At 32.9% G+C, this 22,057-nt stretch overlaps 2 protein-coding genes across 7 annotated transcripts; one reads left to right on the top strand and one right to left on the bottom strand.

The window, feature by feature from the left end:
* Nucleotides 1–3,762: 3,762 nt before the first annotated feature.
* On the top strand, nt 3,763–20,519 carry LOC111291367 (DExH-box ATP-dependent RNA helicase DExH3-like). Of its 6 annotated transcripts, none has more exons than XR_016346376.1 (20): nt 3,763–4,309; nt 5,984–6,138; nt 6,245–6,332; nt 6,566–6,811; nt 7,903–7,998; nt 8,539–8,727; nt 8,834–8,993; nt 9,076–9,206; nt 11,635–11,808; nt 11,931–12,203; nt 13,371–13,565; nt 14,200–14,403; nt 14,492–14,561; nt 14,663–14,811; nt 16,752–17,060; nt 17,423–17,482; nt 17,627–17,779; nt 17,912–18,022; nt 18,227–19,068; nt 19,917–20,519. XR_016346376.1 is itself a non-coding variant. In XM_022883049.2 (19 exons), exons 1-19 carry the CDS (start codon nt 3,953–3,955, stop codon nt 18,704–18,706), a joined length of 3,600 nt encoding a protein of 1,199 aa, XP_022738784.2. In that variant the 5' UTR covers nt 3,763–3,952; the 3' UTR covers nt 18,707–19,364. The 6 variants fall into 6 exon arrangements, 2 of the variants coding, with proteins under 2 accessions (XP_022738784.2, XP_022738786.2); XR_016346375.1 differs by having other exon boundaries at nt 19,908–20,519; XR_016346373.1 differs by having other exon boundaries at nt 19,891–20,519.
* LOC111290188 (palmitoyl-acyl carrier protein thioesterase, chloroplastic-like) lies at nt 19,913–21,844 on the bottom strand. Its single transcript, XM_022881538.2, has 6 exons — nt 21,362–21,844; nt 21,122–21,255; nt 20,923–21,036; nt 20,671–20,839; nt 20,325–20,393; nt 19,913–20,221 (listed from the first exon to the last, which is right to left on the bottom strand). Exons 1-6 carry the CDS (start codon nt 21,725–21,727, stop codon nt 19,913–19,915), a joined length of 1,161 nt encoding a protein of 386 aa, XP_022737273.2. The 5' UTR covers nt 21,728–21,844.
* Between the last annotated feature and the right edge of the window lie 213 nt (nt 21,845–22,057).

Below are 22,057 nucleotides of genomic sequence, written 5' to 3'. Positions count from 1 at the left end.
TTAGCCACCTAAGTGAATTTATCCTTCTAAGGATGTTATAAGCTTGACTAAGAATCCCTAAAAGAATAGGTTCTGGTTCACATTTTAGAATTAAGTTCAAAATTTCAGTTATGTGTGAAGAAGGTTATAGCATCCTTATAATACTCATCTAAGGATGATACTAGTTTAATTTCGTGTTATCCAAGTTTTAAAATATTTTTGTAATTTATTAGTTAATTATTGGAAATTGATTTTAAAATTACTTCAATCATTTGATAGTAACTTAAGATAATTTTCTCACCTTAAAAGTATTCATGGAGACTTGTGTTCCACTCTAAAAAGGCTACGTCATTGAATTCATTAACATATTTTTTAAGAAATCATTTTTTTATAAATCAAATAACAAAATTTTTCAACATTTGGTAAGATTTTATATCAATGCATATCCCCTAATTGTTTGGTGAGATTTTTATTTGAAAACTTTCTTTAAAAATAAAGGTCATTAAATCATCAAATATTTGGTAATATTTAATAGAAATTTGAATCCTCCAATCATTTGGTAAGATTGAAAAATTATTTTTTTAAAAAATTTATTAAGTGCTCCAATCGTTTGGTAGAACTTAATTCGAGTTTTAAATTTTCCAATCATTTGGTAGGATTAAAGATAATTTATTTTCATTATGAAATTCTCTAATTGTTTGGTAGAACTTAATTTTAAAATTTTAAACTCATAAAATCATCCAATAGTTTGGTAGGAATTATGAATTTATTATAAAAATTTATTTTAAATATGCATAAAAGAAGAAAGAGAAACAACTAAGGAATATAAATATATATACAAATAAAGAAAAAAAGAAATTATCAAATAAATTAGGTTACAATTGATTCCAAAGCATGTGAGCATTTGCAATTGCGCTTGCCCACTTCAATTTGTTAGTTATTGGAACCAGTTACGATTTGGGCTTCTTATTGGATTGGATTCTCAGACTAGGTCAATCCTTTTATAATTTTCTCGCTACTTCACCCCTTTATCTTCTTTCTTGTTACTTTATAAAATAGCCTAAGGCTTTACTAACGCCCCACACCTATGGTGATTTTCTTTCTTTTTTTTTTTTGGTTTAAACAAAAATCAAATAGAAACCTAAAATATATATACTCGAAACTCTAAAAAATTTTTCTGCCAAAACTTTTAGTTGAATGTCTCCCTTTTATGTTTCTTTTTAACTCATTTCCTCAACACAAAACTTCTAAAAGAAAATCCTAATTATCTAAACCCAAAATATTAGAAAAGACTATAAGAAAAACTTTTAATTTTGTTGCTTTTTCTACTATTTCTCTCTTGATTTTTCTGATTGATTCTTGATTGTATCTAATTGATCCTAATAGAATTTTTTATAGGCCTCTAATCTCAATTACAATAGTAAAAGAAGTTTTCTTGGTTTGAATCTTCTAATAAACTCCAACCTTTTATTTTTAGTCTAAATTCACCTTTCAAACTAATTCTCTTTTACAGTCACTTTTCAATTAAAACACTTTCAATTTAACAATCCAATTAGAATTGAATACTTTTTAAGTTTCAACAAAACAATTCTTTCCCCTTTTTTATTTTTTAAATAATAATAATAACTCTAAACTAAATACAATACCAAAGATAAATAAAACAAATTTAAAGCCTAATCTTAAAATATAAATTAATCCCGAGCTAAATGGGGTGACTATAATCATAATTACGAAATGCCTTCCTCTCATAATTGATCAAAATTACTTTTATACCCTTCTTACCATAGTTATAGAATTACCCTTATGGATAATAATAAGTGAACATGTGGTATTTTATTTTAAAATCAATAATATATTTTTAAACAATCCCTTTGATAATTATTATAATAACACTTTTATCTATTTGATATGATATCGATATATGTCTAAATTTACTACAATACCTTTTTATTATAGTTATTAAAATACTTCTCACTTATAATTAGTTAATATCACTATAATATTCTCATACAATAATTAAATAAATATCCCTTCTACTATAATTAGCTAAAATTATTACAATACCCCTTCTATTAAAATTACAAAAATATCTCTAACATAATTAACCAAAAATTACTATAAAGCCTATCATATAATAATTATACAAATGCTTTTATGAGTATTACATAGGAAGCTGACATGTGACATTATTTTTTCAAAATTGCTATAATACATTTATAAAATTATATATTAAAATTTAACATAATATAAAATTAACTACATATTAAATCATTAATATATCCTTGCTATTGCTTTATAAAAATTTTATATGTGACATTTTATTTAAAAATTATTATAATATCCCTATTAAATTATATATAAAATTTTAATATAATATAAAATTAACTACGTATTGCTTCATAAATACTTGACATGTGGAATTTTGTTTAAAAATTGCTACAATACCTTTTATTAAATTACTTATTAAATGTTAAATAACATATATTAAAATAATTCCCTAGAAATTACTATAATGCTCTGTTGTTTATTTAATATGATGTTGACATGTATCCAAATTTATTATAATGCATTTTTACTATAATTATGAAAATATCGCTTTTTTCATAATTAGTCAAAATTATTGTAATACCATTTTATCATAATTATAGAAATGCCCATCCCACCATAATTGACCAAAATTATTATAATATCTCCCTACCATACTTACAAAAATGTCACTCCACCATAATTGATCAAAATTACTATAATACTCTTTTATTATAATTACATAAATGCCTTTTATAAATATTTCATAAGAAGTTAACATGTGACATTTTATTTCAAAATTACTAGAATGCCCTCTTACCATAATTATGAAAAGATTCATTCTATCATAATTGAGCAAAATTACTATAATACATCATATATTATACTTATGAAAATATCCCTCCACTATAATTATTTAAAATTAATATAATACATTTAATACCATAATTACATAAATGCCTTTGTGAATGTTTTATAAGAAGTTGACATGTAATATCTTATTTTAAAATTATTATAATGCTCCTATTAAATTACATATTAAATTTTAACGTAATATAAAATTAATTACATGTTAAATTATTAAAATACCCTTATCATTGGTTTATAAATTAGACATGTGACATTTTATTAAAAATAATCAAAATTAAATGATTAAGTAAATTAAATAACTATAATTTCTACTAAAATAAAATATTAAATAATTCATATTTTAAATAAAAAATATTTAATCCCTAACATAACATAATACACACTAATATTCATTTAGAAAATATCCCAATATTTTCATTTTATTTATCATGTAAACTCGACACATTAAAAGAAACATTCCTCTTATTCTCTAAGTTTTGTGTGCTAGTAGTCTAAAAAAAATCTAGCATGGATTAAATTTAAACAACAATAAATGTGGAGGGTTGAAACACAATTTTAAAAAAATTTTCAAATACAAGTGTCCTTTTCTGAAAAAGCCTTTAAATAAATTTGCAACAAATTTTTTATTGGCTAAAATAATATTTTATTAAAATAAATTTTTATACTTTTATTACACTTAAATAATTTTTCAAATATTAATTTAAATTCAAATAAATTCTTTATTTTTAATTTACATCTCAATAATATTTAATCTAAATTAATCTTTTATATAAGTAATTTTGTTTAAAATAAAATTTATTTAGATATAAATTAAAAAATAATATTTATTTGGGTATAATAGTAATTATAATATTTTTTTTATCGATCACGATGTCCAATGGTGGAGTTGGGAGCAGCCGCAGAACAAATTCCCCCGACTCCAAACCGCACAGTATTTTCATAACCTCTTCTTTTCAAGCAAACCTTCAACCCTCTTCACCAAGAACCCTAACAAGCCTCTTCAAATGTAATCAAATCCCAGTGACACAGATTGAAACCAGAAAACCCCCTTGAAAAAAGAAGAATAAAAATAAAAAAAATGCCCTGTTACTCAGCTATATTTCAGGGCTATCTCAGGACAACCATGTCTCTGAGAACCACTTGCCTCCAACTCAACAATAACCCTAAAACCTTTTTAAAACCTTCTTTCTTCTCCTTTCACTCCAGGACTCAATCACTGGGTTCTTTCCGGCGTTTGCATTTGAGGCATGACCTCGTCACCTGCTCCAGGCCTGGGACCGCTGCTGCTTCCTCCAGAAGTCTTGCCTTGGATTGGAGGAACACTGCTTTGCCTTATTTGCAACTGCAGCAAATCTCTAATTATGGCCGCTATGCTTACCAGGATGTTTCCAGTGATGACTCGGACCATGAATTCGGGTCTCCACAGCCTCAAATGGTTGGTTTTTTATATACCTTTTTGTTAGATTTGGGTAAATTTCGTTTTTTTTTTTGTTCTCTCTTGTTCTTTATTTTTGCTGTTGTTGAGCTAGTGGGTGGAGGGGAGTTTCTGATACCTTTTAAATCTTTTTACGAATATCATTTTTATGAATAGTTGGTTTACTAACTTGGGACTGTTTTCCTTGCTTCTCAAGTTTGTCTTGAACTTATTTTCTAATGAGAAATATGTTCTCCAAACGCTAACACAGCTAAGCACATCACCGTACTTTTTTTTTTCAATTTTAATTTTCAAGCATGAATTTGTTGGTCTACAATGTGAAATGCCACCTTAATTGTCAATTTATTTTTGGAATTAGAAATTACATTTTAAGAGGTATATTGCTTCGTGTAAATGTGGTTAATAATTAGCTGAAAATTGTAGTTTAAGAGACTGATGTTGGAGTTTTCGACTTGCTGTTCTGGTCTTTGATGGAATGGTCTTCTGTTCCATATCAATTTTAATACGCTTTCTCAGTTCTCGCCTAATTGGGCATTAAAGTTTCAATTTAATCTACTCTTTTAAGTGTTCAATCTGTGCACATGAGCTATTGCTCTTCTTAAACTTTTGCACTTAAGTATCTATTTCACACATGTCCAACTTGATATGAATAACTGTGTGTTATTTGCAGATGATGTATTGGCAAACTAGCTAAGATTATGGTTAGTAAGTCATGGTAGTCGTGAGAATATGACAGAAAGGTTTCATGTTAGGTTGGAATAACATAGAATGCTTAGGATTTAACGACAATTAATTTCAGAGGTAGAGATGAGAATAAATTGAGAAAGATGGCCATGATAACCTAGAGTTATTATTTTTGTTATCTCTGATCATCTGATCAATTATCTGCAAGGAAGAAGAGATTGAAGAGGATGCCAATGAAGCAAAGAAATTCAGTTAGAGTTTTTTGTGAGTGGTTGCGACTATGGGAATGCATGCGATGCTGAATAACCAAAATCTTATGAAATAGTTGTAAGAACAGCGCTGTTTGTAATTGCGGCACTAAGTGATTAGAAAACAGCTTGTTCTTAAACAAGTTATGAAAATGAGAAATTTTAGATAGATTTATTGTTATGGTAAAAGTGATACAATGAGAAATTAATCCATTTAAAGAAGGGGATGAAATACCTGTTAAAGAGGGGTTATAGAAGGATTTTAATACCTGTTAAACGCATTATCTGGTGGTGTGAGCTAGTGAATTAGAGCAAGTTGAATGAAGAAATAGATTGAAGATAGGCCAGAATAAATGGGTGAAAAGACAAATTGGGCTTACACTTCTAAACACTTTGGGGGTCACGTGGCTATTTTAATATCCTGCCTTGTCAATCATTTTCTGCATTTATTATCATTTCGTAAGTAGTTACTATTGATGATATCATAACAAAAAAAAATATATATATTGGTCAATTTACGCTTTTTTAAAATTTCCCCTGAATTTAGCGGTGTTGGGCTGTGTGCATGTTCTCCTTTTCAGATCATTAGATCTTTTTATTGCTTCAAAAGTTACTTATTAATATATCCTATTGTAATAAAAAATTAAGTCCAACACTGCTTCGTTTCAAGATTAAGTTGTAAGTTTTTCTCTTCTACCTATTGATGGTTGGTTGCTATAATTTTGTGCTTCATGTTGGTTAGGGTGCTTCGACCCTTGACAATATTGATGAATGGAGATGGAAATTGACTATGCTTCTGCGTAACAAAGATGAGCAAGAGGTGGTATCTAGGGAGAGAAAGGACAGGCGTGACTTTGAGCAACTTTCAGCTCTAGCAACTAGAATGGGCTTACATAGGTATCTTAAGTTCTCTCATTGCATGTATATTGTATTTTTTTAATTTCTTTTTTCCCCCAATTTTTGCTATTGCGTCTGAGTTCTGTAATATAATCTGTCTTGGCAGCCGTCAATTTGCAAAAGTAGTTGTTTTTAGTAAACTTCCACTGCCAAATTATAGATCTGATCTTGATGATAAGCGCCCACAAAGAGAGGTACTTCTATCCAGTGCTTGCCCATTTTGTTTCTTTTGTCTGTTGAATGTGTGTGTGAACAGAGAATGGACTTGGTTCTACTTGAGCTTTTTAAGGACTTGCTTAATATTCATAGTGTCTTTGCATAAAATGGGCAATTTTTGTTGAAAACTAAATGAAGTCTTTGAGTAGTTCTTGATACTATTAAATATTTTATCATTTTGCCCATCATAAAGTTTTTACCTTTCCATCAGGTAATCTTACCTTTCGGCCTGCAAAGAGATGTAGACCTTCACCTCAAAGCTTACCTTTCTCATAAGGATATGAGCAGAGGTAGCTTTTCAGATAAACCTTGGTCAAGATCATGTGCTGGTGGAAGAATTGCTGCAGATGAAGTACCTATTGCGCATCAAGAGTTCTTTACACAAAATAGTGATGTTATGGAGAGAATTCTTCGGCGGAGAAGTCTGCAACTACGTAATAAGCAACAAGAATGGCAGGTTTGTTTTTATGATTTCTTTTTGTCATGCATAGTAATCCTAGGTCCTATGAAGTTGCTTTTTGTTATTAAGATATTTATTTATAATATATGACATATTTTCCCCATCAGCATGGGTCGCATCTCACATTCTGTTTGTGCTGTCAGTGCCTATTTGTGTTGTCTGTGATTTTTGATGCTTTCCTTGCACTTGTTTTACTTCATTATGGATTTGAAACATTTAGAGTGTTTTTGGATGAAGAATTTTGAAAGTTTGAAGATTTTTGAAATGAAGGCATTTTAAAATGCATCAATTTCAAAATTCAACATTTATGATTGTATTGTTTGGATAAATATTTTTAGAAAGAAATTTTGACTATTGAAATTAGATGAGATAAAAAATAATAATAAAAGAAGAATAATGATATTAGAGATAATAAAAAGAAAAATATAAAAAAATGCAATATGGGTATCAATAGATTTGTCAAAAAGTATAAATATTATTAATAATATGAAAAAAATAATAAATAAATATATTTTATTTAAGCAAATGATATTTTGTTTTTTGAGTTTAGTATTTTATGGTGGGTCATGTGCAACAAAGTAAGGGAAGGATTGGAAGAATTTTGAAAAACCACCTCTTTAGGTGGGTTTTCAAGAGGGAATTGAGTACCTCAAATTTTCTGTTGAAATTCCTCCTAAATTTTGAAATTCTCCATTTTTTCCAAACAAGGTAATTGGGTTTTAGACTTTTGGAATATCCTGATTGAAATAAATTTCCATTTTGAAATACCCTATCCAAACGGACCCTTTGGTCCCCGTAAATTTGGAAACAAACAGAGAATATATGCTGTGTGTGCATTTTAATTAGGAAATGTTTGTATTTGCTCTCATGGAAGGCTTCTGGTTCCTACTATAGTCCTTTTGCAATTTGAACCAGCTATCAGTGCATGTTGAATTTTGGAATGGCTTATTATTTTTTATGGAATGCCTTTTCGTCTCTGACTTTCTCTTTCTCCTGGATTTCCTCTGTTTCTCTCTTATGTATTTTATAACCATGCTTGCCTCCTCCATTCAATAGCTGAAATGTCTGCTAATATGTATCATCTATAGGAGTCCCCTGAAGGCCAAAAGATGGTTGAATTTCGTAGAAGCCTGCCTGCATATAAAGAGAGAGATGCATTGCTAAATGCTATCCAACAAAATCAGGTGAAATTTGATTCCATTATAATTCAGTTTTGTTTCCTTTTGTTACCATTTTATGTAACATATTTGTAGGTCTATGTTGGAATTGATTCATGAAAATTGTGACCGGTACATGTTGTAACCCACTAACCTTGACATCCAATAAAAATACTGATCCATATGAAGTTCCAAATTGATGTGTTGATCCCCTAGCAGGCATCTAATGTTCCTTCAACCAAAGGAATGAAGATTAAAAAAGGAAAATATTATAGGATTTATGCCATAAGAGAATTGATCAGTTCCCTTCCCTTTGTTTTGTATCATTTTTTTGCTTAATCTTTCCTTCCAGAATATTGATGTAAAAAATGGTGTGATGTACCTTAGGATTTAGGAATAAGACTAAAAGTGGAGTAGACAAGTTCCTCTGATTTTAAATACATTCTTGTTCTCATGGCCACCCATATTATTTAAGAAATTTTGTAGTGTTCTATATTCTGTAGGTACTTGTGCATTCTTCTGTACATTTTTGAAAAGTTATTGATTCTCTGTGTCTTGATCTTGCAGGTGGTTGTTGTCTCTGGTGAAACTGGCTGTGGTAAAACTACACAAATTCCTCAGTACATATTAGAATCTGAGATTGAAGCTGCTCGTGGAGCTTCCTGTAGTATTATATGTACTCAGCCTAGAAGAATATCTGCTATGGCTGTCTCCGAAAGAGTTGCTGCAGAAAAAGGGGAGAAATTGGGAGAATCTGTTAGTTTCTGTAATTATGTCATTTATCTTATTTGAAAGACTAATGCTTGTGAATTAATTTGAATATTTTTGCCTATTAAAATTAATGTTATATTATTCTTGAAAGGTTGGTTATAAAGTACGCCTTGAGGGAATGAAAGGGAGAGACACCCGCCTTCTTTTTTGTACAACTGGCATTTTACTTAGGCGACTACTTGTTGATAGAGATTTGAGAGGTGTAAGTCATGTTATTGTTGATGAGATTCATGAACGTGGAATGAATGAAGGTGAGTTTGGTGTCTTGTTCTGAGTTTTATACTGTTATAGTGATATTGTTATGGCATTAACCATCAGTTGCATATCTTTCAGATTTTCTTCTTATTGTGTTGAAAGATCTCCTTCCTCGTAGGCCAGAGTTGAGGTTGATTTTGATGAGTGCAACCTTAAATGCCGAGCTATTTTCTTCTTACTTTGGTGGTGCCCCAACAATCCATATTCCGGTAAGTTCTGTTATGGTAATCTGAATATCGTATCTAAAGTATGAGAACTCAATCCCATAATTCCCCTGAGTGATTGATGGTGTGTTTGTGATCATTGTGGTGGATTCCTTCACCATCGACAATGTTCCTAATATCATATGCCATTATGGTGATTTAAATTGTAACAAATTTATGTTTCTTTTTGTGTAATGTGTCTGTCAACTAGCAGTTGCTTTGTCATTTGCATTTGAGTTCGTAATTAAGCAAGTATAATTGGGCATGAATCTAAATGAATTTTGAAAATTCTGCTGGGGTTCCTTTTGGTGCCTGCCATAATTCATGTTCAGTAACAACCATAGACCAGCATTGTTGATCACTGGTTTAGCAGAAAAAATGGTCAGAGAGGGTGACATAATGCATGAGAAGATAGTTCAGCATGACTAGATGAAAGTATGCTGAGTGACAAGTACAGAATATGGTGGTGTTGAGTCCAATAGAAAACTTACAAATAATGAATGTGATTGTGTTAATTATTTGGTTGAAAATAAGGTTTATTATGGTGACAGATAATGTAATTAAGGAACAGAATCAAAGTCTAGGTATGTACTTTTAAAACTTATATCTTAGTTGCCAAAATCTAGTAGCTTAAGTATTTACCAGTTTTCTACATTCTTTCTTCATTGGAGTGCTTCTTTGTCATGCATGTTAATATACTTGTTTGCAGGATGCATTAACTCATTAGTAGTGTATGAAAAGTTGAATGTTTGATGGTGGAATTTACACTTTTCTCATTGCACACTTAACAAGGCTTGAGAGAGAAGTGTACTCTAAGGACTGTGTTTCTTATTGAAAAAGTTACATACAAGCCCCACATAGAATAAAGGTTAAGCCCGGCATCAAGATGGGAGCATATTGGTGTGATTCAAACAGAGAGATTGGTTGTTGTGAGATTCTAGTGGTGGAAAGGGTTTGGAAAACTATAGCGGAGGCATGGTGGAAAAGTTTTGTGAGAAACAAAATTATCGTGAATGTTATAATATTGAGATAACTCGTATAATGATAAAATATATTGGTAAAACAAATTGGTGTTGAAAGTGATGTTAACATTTTAACATAAATTCTGTTATTAATTACATTTATCTTGTTTTATAATTTTTATTTCATTAATTTTTATTACTATATTTTTTGTTTTAATATTTTATGATCATATTATAATTAAATTATGATACAGGATGTGTGGTGATATTATATAAATCAATAATAATTAAGTTTTTCAAAAAATTTCCTTACGAATAATTTCAGTCTTTTCAATTTCTTTTTTTAGTATGTTGAACTCCATGTATTTTTCTATCCACAGAGTATGTTGAGTACAGAATAGTTATAATAATGTTCTTATGCAATTTAATGACTAGTTTTGTGGCTCTAAATGTTGTAATAGAAAGCATAAGAATATGATTGAAATTAAGTAAAATAATAGTTATATAAGGGAAATCTTGCCCCAATTTCTTAATTTTTTTGTTATCATTTTGCAATTATGTTGTGGTAGAAAGAATAAAGATGTAATTGGAATTAAATAAAAATAATAGTGATGTAAGGTCATCTGAACCCAAATTTGCTGTGTTTGGGGCAGCCACTATCTTTTAGGTACCACTGCATTTTTCTATAACTCAATGGCCAGTGATGACATTTGTCCTCAATTGCAATTGGGTTGGGACTGAGGCAAATGCGGCACATTGCTGTGTTTTGGCTGTAAATACAACTCCTAAAGAGCCCTTTGTGCTTGGGGGTGTAAACCACAGGTCATATTTTCTGTTAGATGGTAGATAAAAAATGTAATTATTTTATTGGATTCTTTATTCCTTTTAGTGGAAAACATCCCAAAAGTGACACCAATGCGAGTAAGATGGTGAGCATCTGTTGTTTCATGGTGAGTTGGCTTGTTATGAAGAGAATTATGCTCAGGGTCAGCTTTTGAAATATTCACGAACTCATGCAGTGTTCATTTTTGAGCTTAGGGTGCTAAATTTTGGGAAATTTTCTATTTCCTGCCTTGGGTTGAGTAATTTGATGAAGAGAAATGGTTTTACTTGTTGGCAGGTAGAACTCTTGTTTCGGTGATTTGAGTCGACATTCATTTCCTATTTGCTTCATTGGCCTGAAGAACTTTTTTCTTCTTTTGATCACTAATTAAACCATTTAAGGAGATATGGCTTGTTGATGTTCGATTTGAGGTTTTTGTTTTCTTATTTGTTGTTCCTGTATGAGTGTTTGGTTTTCCTCTTGCTGGCTTTTTTGTGTTCATTTATTTAGCTAAAAATAAATTTAAGAAAACTAAGTTTTGAATGCTGGGTGCTCTAGACTTACCTCGTTTTGTCTTTGCACCCCCAACTCTTTCTTTCTTTTTTACCGTGCTGGGGGTGTCTGTTTGGTGGTTTATTTTGTTTTTCAGGGTTTTACATATCCTGTCCGAGCGCATTTCCTCGAGAATATTCTAGAGATGACTGGGCACAGGTTAACTCCATATAATCAAATTGATGATTATGGTGAAGAAAAGATGTGGAAAATGCAGAAACAGGCCCAATCTCTTAAAAAGAGGAAGAGTCGGCTAACTTCTGCAGTTGAGGTATTGAAAATTTTGCAATGTAATCTATTGTTTGTTGCATGGTTTTGGTTGTGAAAATTGTTGTCAACTTTGGGAGTGCCTGTTTTTGGAAATTTCATCTCTGCCCCTGAACTTTTGGACAGGATGTACTTGAAATTGCTGACTTCAGGGGGTATAGTTTGCGAACTCGGGAGTCTTTATCCTTTTGGAATCCCGACTCAATTGGTTTCAATCTCATTGAGCATGTTCTTTGCCACATGGTAAAGAAAGAGAGGCCTGGTGCTGTTTTGGTTTTCATGACTGGTTGGGATGACATCAACTCTCTAAAAGATCAGCTCCAGGTTCATCCTCTCCTAGGGGATCCTAGCAAGGTGTTGTTGCTTGCATGCCATGGTTCCATGCCTAGCTCTGAGCAGGTAAATACACTTTTTACTTGCTTATCTTATGCATACAGTTAGTCCTATGGTTAATCTACGTACTCTGGGGAAGAAGGATGTTTTCCAATAGGTTGAACTCATTTGTTCCTTTCTTTTTCTAAAAGATGGAGATACTTTTTACTCAATTTAGATGTTTTAACCATGGTTTGAAAGGTATTTGACGTTCTGTTATAAGACTAGAGCATGGTTGGCAATCTGCAGCATGATGTTACCCATGGCTAAGTATGTGAGCAGAAGATTCTACTGTGCATGTACTTATACTGCATTTTTTGTTTTCTTGATTTGTATGAATTTCTTTTGGTGAAAAGAATGTGTCTGATAGTCATTCATAGCTTGAAATAGTAATGAGTTATGCCTCCTTTTCCACTCTAAGAGAGGCAGAGATAATAATGTTGTTCATCTCAAGCCTGAATTGAGGCCACCAAGGTGTAAAATCTGAATGGGTTCAAGCCTCCTTGGTTTGATGAGTATAGAAAATCTGATTGTTATTGTGTCAGACATGCCTTAGATGGAGATTGCCAAAATATGATGGGATGGGATGAATATTTCAATGGAGAGGTGAAATCTCCCTTCACTTGCATGAATCTGGTTATGAAGGGTTTAACTGGTCAATAGTCATTTACTGCCAAAACGAAATTTAAGTCTTAAACTATCGTTCAGTTTCATTCATCTCTTTCCTATCAAGTCACTATATTTAAATATAAAGTTTTTCACGTGGAAGAGCTCAATTATTCTTTATTAATTTTTGTTCTGAAATATTCTTATGTTTTTGTTCTAATTTATTCTCTAAAATGGGCACCATGGTCTTATTGAAGTTACATCTTGTTATTATATCTTCCTTGGTTGGTTGGAGAGAGAATGGTCGTATTCATTAAGTTCTCTTCTGTTTCTTCACCCTCCTTTCCCTCCCTATATGTACATATCTAGCTTTTCATGTAGGAGTCAAGTTTTGCTTTGAATGTTCTTATATTTTTGTTATATTTTCCTTTCTTAAAGCGACAGCCATGGTTTCAGTAAAGTTACTTCTCGACATTATGTCTTGCTCTTGGATATAGAATGATGATATTCATTAACTGTACTTTGGGTTGTTTGCCTTCCTTTTCTTCTTCATTTACAATTTTCTCTTTCACGTTTCTTGGAATGCAGAGGTTAATATTTGAAAAGCCTGAAGTTGGAGTGAGGAAAATAGTTCTAGCTACTAATATGGCCGAGACTAGTATCACTATCAATGATGTGGTTTTTGTGGTTGATTGTGGAAAGGCTAAAGAAACATCCTATGATGCACTAAATAATACTCCTTGTTTGCTTCCATCTTGGATATCAAAGGCTGCTGCCCGGCAGGTAAGATTTCTGATAGTTATTTAATTACTATATCTGCAATTATGGATTTACATTTGAAGTTGGATTACTTTATGTATCAGCAATATTGGATTTTACTTCAGATAGTTTCTAATTTCTGGATTCTGTGGTAGATACAAATTGCTGTACTTAACTGAGATTTCTTAATATTGTATTGTTGTTACTTGTTAAAAAACCTAAAAGATAAAGAAACCTTTGTTTTTCTCAAACTGAAATGTCCATGTGCTTGAAGAAACCATCTCATTCATTTTTATTTTTTGTGGTCCAATGTCCTTTTTGAAGTACACGTCCTTTTTGCTGATTTAGGTGATTTAGACCGATATGCTATGAAAATAGAATTTATGGTAATTTCCTTAGGAACTATTGTTATCAATTTTCATGCAGTCTGGGGGAATTTCTAACCTTTTATGGTTATAGCATCAGTATTCTATTTATGCCTAGAGCTTGCAACCTGATGTAGACCGTTAACAATGTTTTGTCATGAAAATGTTTGCTGCTACTTAGTTGAACTAATTTATGGTGACCAGTTTCTTTTGGCCCATTAATTTTACTTTTCTATTGGAAGTTTGACTTCATTATCTAGACTGTCATACTAGTTTCTGTTTTTGTTCTTTAGAGAAGGGGACGAGCTGGTCGTGTTCAATCTGGCGAGTGTTACCATCTCTATCCCAAATGTGTTTATGATACTTTCGCTGATTATCAACTTCCAGAGCTTTTAAGGACACCATTACAGTCTTTATGTTTGCAAATCAAAAGTCTAGAGCTTGGAGGTATCACAGAGTTCCTGTCTAGGGCATTGCAGCCTCCAGAACTTCTGTCGGTAATTTGCACTTACTTCTACTGTGGCAACTTGGTATTATCCATATCATATTGTACATATTGGTTTTATGCATTTTGTTTCTTTGTAGGTACAAAATGCTGTTGAATATCTGAAGATTATTGGAGCTTTAGATGAGAACGAGAACTTGACAGTGCTAGGTATGGGAATTAGTTATTTTAGAGGACCATAGGTTTTCTGATATGGATGTAAATTTCTTTGACAAAGGAGCCACTATGAATCATGGGTTGTGACCTTGCAGGACGCAACTTGTCAATGCTTCCAGTTGAGCCTAAACTTGGAAAAATGCTGGTTCTGGGGGCTATTTTCAACTGTTTAGATCCGATAATGACTGTTGTTGCTGGGCTCAGTGTCAGAGATCCATTCCTGATGCCATATGACAAGAAGGATGTAAGTTTGTTGTCTTGTTTCTAGCATAATTTTTTTTAGTGTGAATTTTAGTATGAATTTTTTCCTGCATCTTTTTGTAAGTTTGTTTTTTGTTTCTAGCATCAATTTTTTTGAGTGTAAATTTTAATATGAATACTTTTATCTTCACTTTTCAAACTTCAATGCAATGAGTTTACTATGTTATTTTAAGATGAACGTATTTTTTCTTTTTCTCTTCGTTTCATTCTTCTATATTGTCAACTTCTTTAGTATATCATAAAAATTTAAGACTTTCTGGGCCGTAGTTTTCTCCCCCATTGACTTGCAATTGGTATTAACTTTAATAATGGAATAAGGTTAAGGTAGATGATAGGTTCAAACTTAAAAAGGAAATATTAGTTGTGTAAACCTGAACTGCTGAAATATATAATTGACCAATTCAGATGTTATTGGCTTAAAAGATTTCACACTATAAACTTAGGCTGTGTTCTTTAGTATTTAATTACTTTTTATTTTTGGACAAAGCATATCCTCTCTTATATTGAATTCTGACATTGATTTCTGTTGTCCTTTTTAAGGATAATAGCTGATTTTTCCCTTGAACTTTATCCACAACTGTAATTCACCCCTCCAACTTTTATTGCGTACAATTAAGGCTACAAACTTCAAATTTTGTTAATCAGCCCATAAACATTAATGGAATGTGGAATATTCCGTTGACTTGCTTGTTTAGCAAAATATTGAGTAAAGTAATGCTGAATAGTTCAAAATATGTCTAAGGAGACAGGATATAAAAAACGGTTACTTCTTCAAAAATTAAAAAAAAGAAAAAAAAAGAACATGGTTTCCATTCTTTAAGCCAAGAAGCTTGTGATACAGCAAGCTGAACCAATTTCTTTTCTTTCAATTCTTCTGGCTTTTTTTAGCTTTTAAATTTTTTTAGTTGTTATTCTTTGTTGTTTTGGGTGTTTTTAGCTTTCATCTTTTTCTCCCCTATTTCAAATGGTTTCTGGAATTTTTTTTTTTTTTAATTTCAAAAGATCCATATTAGGCAAGAGGGAAAAGAAAGAAGGGAAAAATGAACATTTTGCCACATAAAATATATTATAATTATAATTATAATTTTTTATAAAATAAGATGTGGGCTGCCAACAAAGCCAAAAGAACAGAGTTAGAGGTCTGTTATTTTTCATGGAGTACTTTGCACTTGTCATCAAAGTTTATGAATGTGATTGCATAGAAACAAAAGTATATATAGTCAATTGACTGAAAAGTTGGATGGATGAATTTCAGTTTTGAATAAAGTTTGGGGACAAAATCAGATATTATCCCTACTTTTTACAATTAATCAGGCTGTTTAGATACAGAAGAATTTTGTTTATTCAAATGAAAAAAGAATAATTTCCTGAATTCCTCATTTAATATTATGTACCCTTTTAGTTTTGGGCATGTTTTGCTGCTAGCTACATGGAATCCTTTATTGGTTGTGTGGCCTATCTACCTCCTTTCCACTTGGTTAACATCTCTATATTGCATTTCACTTTATTTGCCACAGATGCATGGAAGAATTAAATTGGTTAATGAATTTTTTTAATTATTTTTTTGGGCATTAGTAATGTACGAAGTTGCACCCGAGCATTTGGCTCAAAGGTGGAATGCCTCCCCTTGCTCAAAGAGCTTAGTTCAATCCTCCTATTCCCCAATATAAAAAAAGAAAAGAAAAGAAAAATATGATGCTCGTTACTTTCTGTTATTTTGGGATTTTTTTTTTTTTTTTTTTGGCTTTTATGATGTGTAAATGACATTTGTATCTTTGGGACTTAGGAGGATTTATGCTTTTGATGTTTATTGATGCAAGTGGTGAAACTAGAACAATGTTAGATCTGGAATTAAATAAAGTGTCAATTTCTTAAACACAAAAAGGTGCAATGACCTTTTAATCTTCCTGCTCACTGTTGCAGCTTGCTGAATCAGCAAAAGCCCAATTCTCGGGCCAGGAGTACAGTGATCATATTGCACTTGTCCGAGCCTATGAGGGTTGGAAAGAAGCTGAAAGAGAGCAGTCTGGTTTTGAGTATTGTTGGAAGAATTTTCTATCTGCACAAACTCTCAAGGCCATTGACTCTCTAAGAAAGCAGTTCTTCTATTTGCTCAAGGATAGTGGTCTAGTTGATCAAAATATAGAGAACCGCAATAAATGGAGCCATGATGATAATCTCATCAGGGCAGTCATTTGTGCTGGCTTGTTTCCAGGGATATGCTCTGTTGTGGTGAGTTTTGTAGCATTTCCCTTAAATATTTGTTCAGTTTATCTTATTATATTTTTTAGAAGAAAATGGTTTCTTTTATTTCCTAATATGAATCTTTCTCTGTGTTTGAATTTGATGTTAATGTTTATTCATGCATGTGTGTTTGGATATTTGTTGGCTCGCATGTCATGTGCATTTATTTATGCATCTCTGTCCTTGTTTACATAAATTTCTCATGTAACTTGAACTTCTAATGGGTAAGGACGATAAAAGAGTATTTGTTTTTAAAGAGGTATTTGTTTGGTCAATGTCTCAAAGTTTATCCATCTTTGAGGGCTATGAATTTTTTTATGAATTATGCCTTATTTAATTGCGTTCTACAGAACAAAGAGAAGTCAATTGCACTGAAAACAATGGAGGACGGTCAAGTTCTTCTGTACTCGGTAATTTTCATTCTCTTTGGTTTTCTTGTAATTCATTGTTTCTGCTAACCCCTTTTGAGTGGAAAATACCACTTCATCCAAGTGCTAAGTTTCAATTTTCTTATTTATTTATTTATTGATTGATTGATTTTCTGCATAAAGTAGAATTCGGTGAATGCTGGAGTTGCCAAAATTCCATACCCATGGCTGGTTTTCAATGAAAAGGTAAAAGTGAATGCAGTATTCCTCCGTGATTCAACTTGTGTTTCTGATTCCATGCTGCTCTTATTTGGAGGGAACATTTCTAGAGGTGGACTAGTAAGTTGCTCAATTTAATTGTTGTCATTTGCATTTGCTCCATTTCTTCTTGATAGAAGATGCTTTACCTCATTTACTTCAGTCTTATTTTGCCAAAGAATTTATGTTGAATCTTTTCCTGGGTGTTGATAGGATGGACATCTAAAAATGTTGGGAGGATATTTGGAGTTCTTCATGAAACCTGCTTTTGCTGATACATATTTAAGCTTGAAAAGAGAGCTCGAGGAACTAATTCAGAAGAAAGTAAGCATTAAATATGTCTTATCAGTCTAATGTTTGATCAAATCTGCAGGGCTACTTTGATTTTTGGTTTCATATTCACATGCAATCGAATTTCCTACTTTATAAATCCTAATTTCTCTTCTTGGTGTATGCTATTCTCTTCAATTCCCTGCCAAAAGTTAGCATCCTCATGCATTCATAATTTATCTGGGTGCTTGTGGGCAGCTTTTGAACCCTGCATCAGATATGGAATCAAGCAATGAGCTCCTCTCAGTAGTAAGATTGCTGATCTCAGAAGACCAATGTGAAGGCAGATTTGTCTTTGGTCGTCAGGTGCCAGCATCGTCAAAGAATACAACTATAGTGAAAACACCAGCTATAGGTGGGGTGGATAATTCTAAGAGTCAGCTGCAAACAGTGCTTGCCAGGGCTGGACATGGAGCACCCATCTACAAGACAAAACAGCTAAAGAACAACCAGTTCCAATCCACTGTGATCTTAAATGGGCTGGATTTTATGGGGCAGCCTTGCAGCAGCAAGAAGCTTGCAGAAAAGGATGCAGCTGCTCAAGCTCTGCTGTGGTTGAGGGGTGAAGACCATTCATCTTCCAGAGAGATTGACCATGCATCATTGCTTTTGAAAAAGAGCAAAAAAAGCAGGAGAACTTCAGTTAGTGATACTAAGTGGAGTATTAAGTGGAGTTAACTTGATTCTAATTATTTAAGTGATAATGTGTCATTGTTATCAATTTATCACTGAAGTAGAAAGATGAGACGCCTTTGTTGACAGTGACAGTCCTGATGCACCATTGTGTCAGAGTTCATTCGTGCTACATATAGTAGGTGAATTGGAATTACTGAGCCTATGACTTGCCGACTTTTTAAACCCTTGTTTTTCAAATGGGGTGAAAGGTAATACCCTTTAGAGGTAGAAACTGGGGTGAAAGATCCTTCGGACACTGAAACTGGAGATTTCGCCTATCTCAAATTTAGGCCAGGAGAGTGGAATTTTTGAAAAGGCTGTTACCTGTATCGGCTCTCATTTACCAAAATTTACTGCTGTACAAGGTGAGTGCTATTGCTTCATATCTTATTTGTACTGGTGTAGCCATAAAATATAAACAACAATTCTTTTTAGAAGCTAAGAGTTGGCAAGGTAGTTGTAGATGTAAACCACAAGACATTTATATGGTTATTATGTATAATTTCCACCACATCCTTTTCTTTGTATAGCATGATTGAAAAGCCTTTGATCACTGCTTGTAATAAACTTCCGCCTGACTGGGTACAGTCTCTTGTTCAGCCAAGCTGTGAATCCTTATATACTAAAATCAGTAAAGAACATGTCTTTAGACTTTGAGTCATTGATCTTGTAGATATTTTCTACGCATGTTGAGTTGAGCATGGGGATCCTTGAAATTACACTTTATAAACATGAATGTGACTGATTGAGTTTGATAATACAAGTTGTCCTTTCGTGAATTTCTTGTTAATTGCTGATATTGTGTACATTTCTTTAAGTTGGCATCACACAAGTGGGCCTTACATTTGACTGGTTTTTGCTAAAGTTGCTTTAATATGTTTTGTAGCTTGCACTAATCAGGGAGATAATGCTTCTAAATTATCTAGATATGCAGCATGGATGTGTTGTGCATGCTACTCTTAAATGTATTTTGTTTGTGCAAATGCTCTTTTAATACTTTTCTGAGTCCATCTTGCAAGCTTTTGGTACTCTTAAGAAGGCAAAAATAAAAAAAAAAGAAAAGAAAAGTCCCAGTTGTGGCTTGTGTATATTTTCGTTTCTGTTATAACTGAAACACATAAGATAAATTTTTACTAGGTTTTACCTTCATTGATGCTCCTAATGAGACAGAACCCTGGCTGAAATAGGTAGTGGCTGTTGGTAGGTATCTCAGTGGGATAGCCTAGGCTTTCTTTTCCATGTGGTTCTTCCTCTCACAATCTCTTCAGTTTTGGAGTTCATTGTCATTTGGAGCAGATGTGTAAAGCTTGGTGAGGGTCCGCTGGGGGATGCATCTCCTTCTAACTCTGCCTGTAATTGTTCCTCGTTATTTTTATCAACTTGAACTCCATCCTGCGATACTCTATCTTCATCTGGTTGACACAGAGATTGAACCGTATCTGAAGGTCTGCATTCCCTTTTATACTCCATCGTGATACTGAAAAGTTGGTAGCCCTCGAGAGAGATTTCAGGGATGGTCTGTGGGAGCAGTGATAGAAAATTTCAAAATTAAGATATTATCTTTTGTTTCTTTTATTGAGGTTGGAACTTGAGTATAGTTTGTAGGATGTATGTGGTTCACCTCAAGCATCCAGTTCACGTACTTAACATTATTGACGTGGTGGTTCATGTCCAAATCAGTCCTCTTGGGCTGCATAAGCAAAGTTACTGTAATCAGATACTTGTCTATTGGGATTCGATTTGCAAAAATTAATACTGTCTGCATGTACAGCTATTAATGGAAGTATTTCAGCTAATTGGAAGAGTGGTTATTTAAGGAGGCTGCATGCATGAAGGATGCATTTTCTTCGCAGTTGCTGATGTTAACATGGATGCATATAAAATGCACAATTACTAGCAGATGAAGCAGGAACATCATGAATTGGGTTCTGTAAAGGAAAAAAAAAAAAAAGGAGGAAAGGATCTACCTTAAGTTTGCTGTTTATGTAGTTCGCGGTATTGTCTAATTTTTTTATAGTTCCCGGAGTTTCTTCTTCGATTGCATGCTTCTCAATAAACCAAGGCGAGATCTCAGCTCTAACTTCTTCTGGCATTTTGGAGAGGCGTCTTGTTTGTTGGTTCATCATCACCCAGGTGCTGTCACAGTTTCAACTCCTAGGACAAGTTAAAACCTGTGAAATCTTTAGATAAATATTGATGATTGATGATCAAATATCTACCTTGTCGCACGGGCATATACTTGTCCGGTGACATGACTTCGGATAAGCCAGTCTCTTCGCATTCCATTTTTTCCTGATGCTCCGACCCATGTGTCAATCTTGAGCACTTCGCCCCTTAAAAAACCCAGTTGATCAGTTATTTTAATGCATCAAAATTGAGGGCCAGTTATTGGTTTGGGTACTGATGCAAAGGCCTCACCAGATTGGATACTGATCAACTTGAAGCTGCATCCTTGTTACCACCCAAATGAGATTATGCCTAACCATCCCATGTGTGGCACCAAATCCGTCACCAAGAAGCCCTGAAACCCAGACATGATTCAGCGCTGTTTCCTGCAAGCTCATCACAAAACATCCAACAACTTAGGCATTTTTATTTTTCGGGAAACAAAAACAGCTATTGCTAAAAAAAAAAAAAAAAAAAAGACGTTGTTTCGACCTGAAGAAGGTTAAGGTGGCTCTCCAATGTAGCAGTTTTATCGGGACCAACTTCGTATGACCTTATAACAACTGTCTGTCTGTATCCAACACCTCCTTCGATGATTATTCCTTGCCGAAATGGATCAACCAACTGTTTCTTGGTTGGGATATTTTGTCGTGTTTTTGTTCTGGTGATAGTGCTAACTTCTGCCATTGATGCAACTGAAACCATCCAGCTATTTTTGCTAACAGCAATTGTTTGTATACTTCCATTTACCTTGCCAGCAATTATTCTAGAATATCTACCTACTTTGATGCTCAGCTTTTGCTCTCGACTGTAGGAACATGTAATAGAAAACCTGGTAGGACAGTGGAGCAAGGCCATTTCTGTTTGCGTACCTTTGATGACAGTGTTTTGCTTTCAGATACTGAAAGTTAGAAACAGGAATTGGAAAAACGGTGGCTGTTATAGTAGGATGTTGGTGAAGGTAACAAGGCAATTGTTTCCAAAAGACAAAAAGTTGTTGTCTTTGCACATGCAATTGATGCTACAAAGAGAACAAATCAAGGATAGGTATGTTCTCGAGAATATCTACTTATCTAGGATTGGCTAAGGGAATTGGCTTTTTGGGTCTGTAAATTTGAAGAAAGGTATCTTTGAAAACACCGATGGAGAGCTCAGGAATAACAAAACCATGGCATTTGGAGAGGTATG

This window comes from Durio zibethinus, chromosome 11 (assembly GCF_047325235.1).
Source record: "Durio zibethinus cultivar Kanyao isolate XHJ-2024 chromosome 11, ASM4732523v1, whole genome shotgun sequence".
NCBI lineage: Eukaryota > Viridiplantae > Streptophyta > Magnoliopsida > Malvales > Malvaceae > Durio > Durio zibethinus.
The sequence above is the reverse complement of the archived record's forward strand: the minus strand, read 5'-3'. Positions and strand labels throughout refer to the sequence as shown.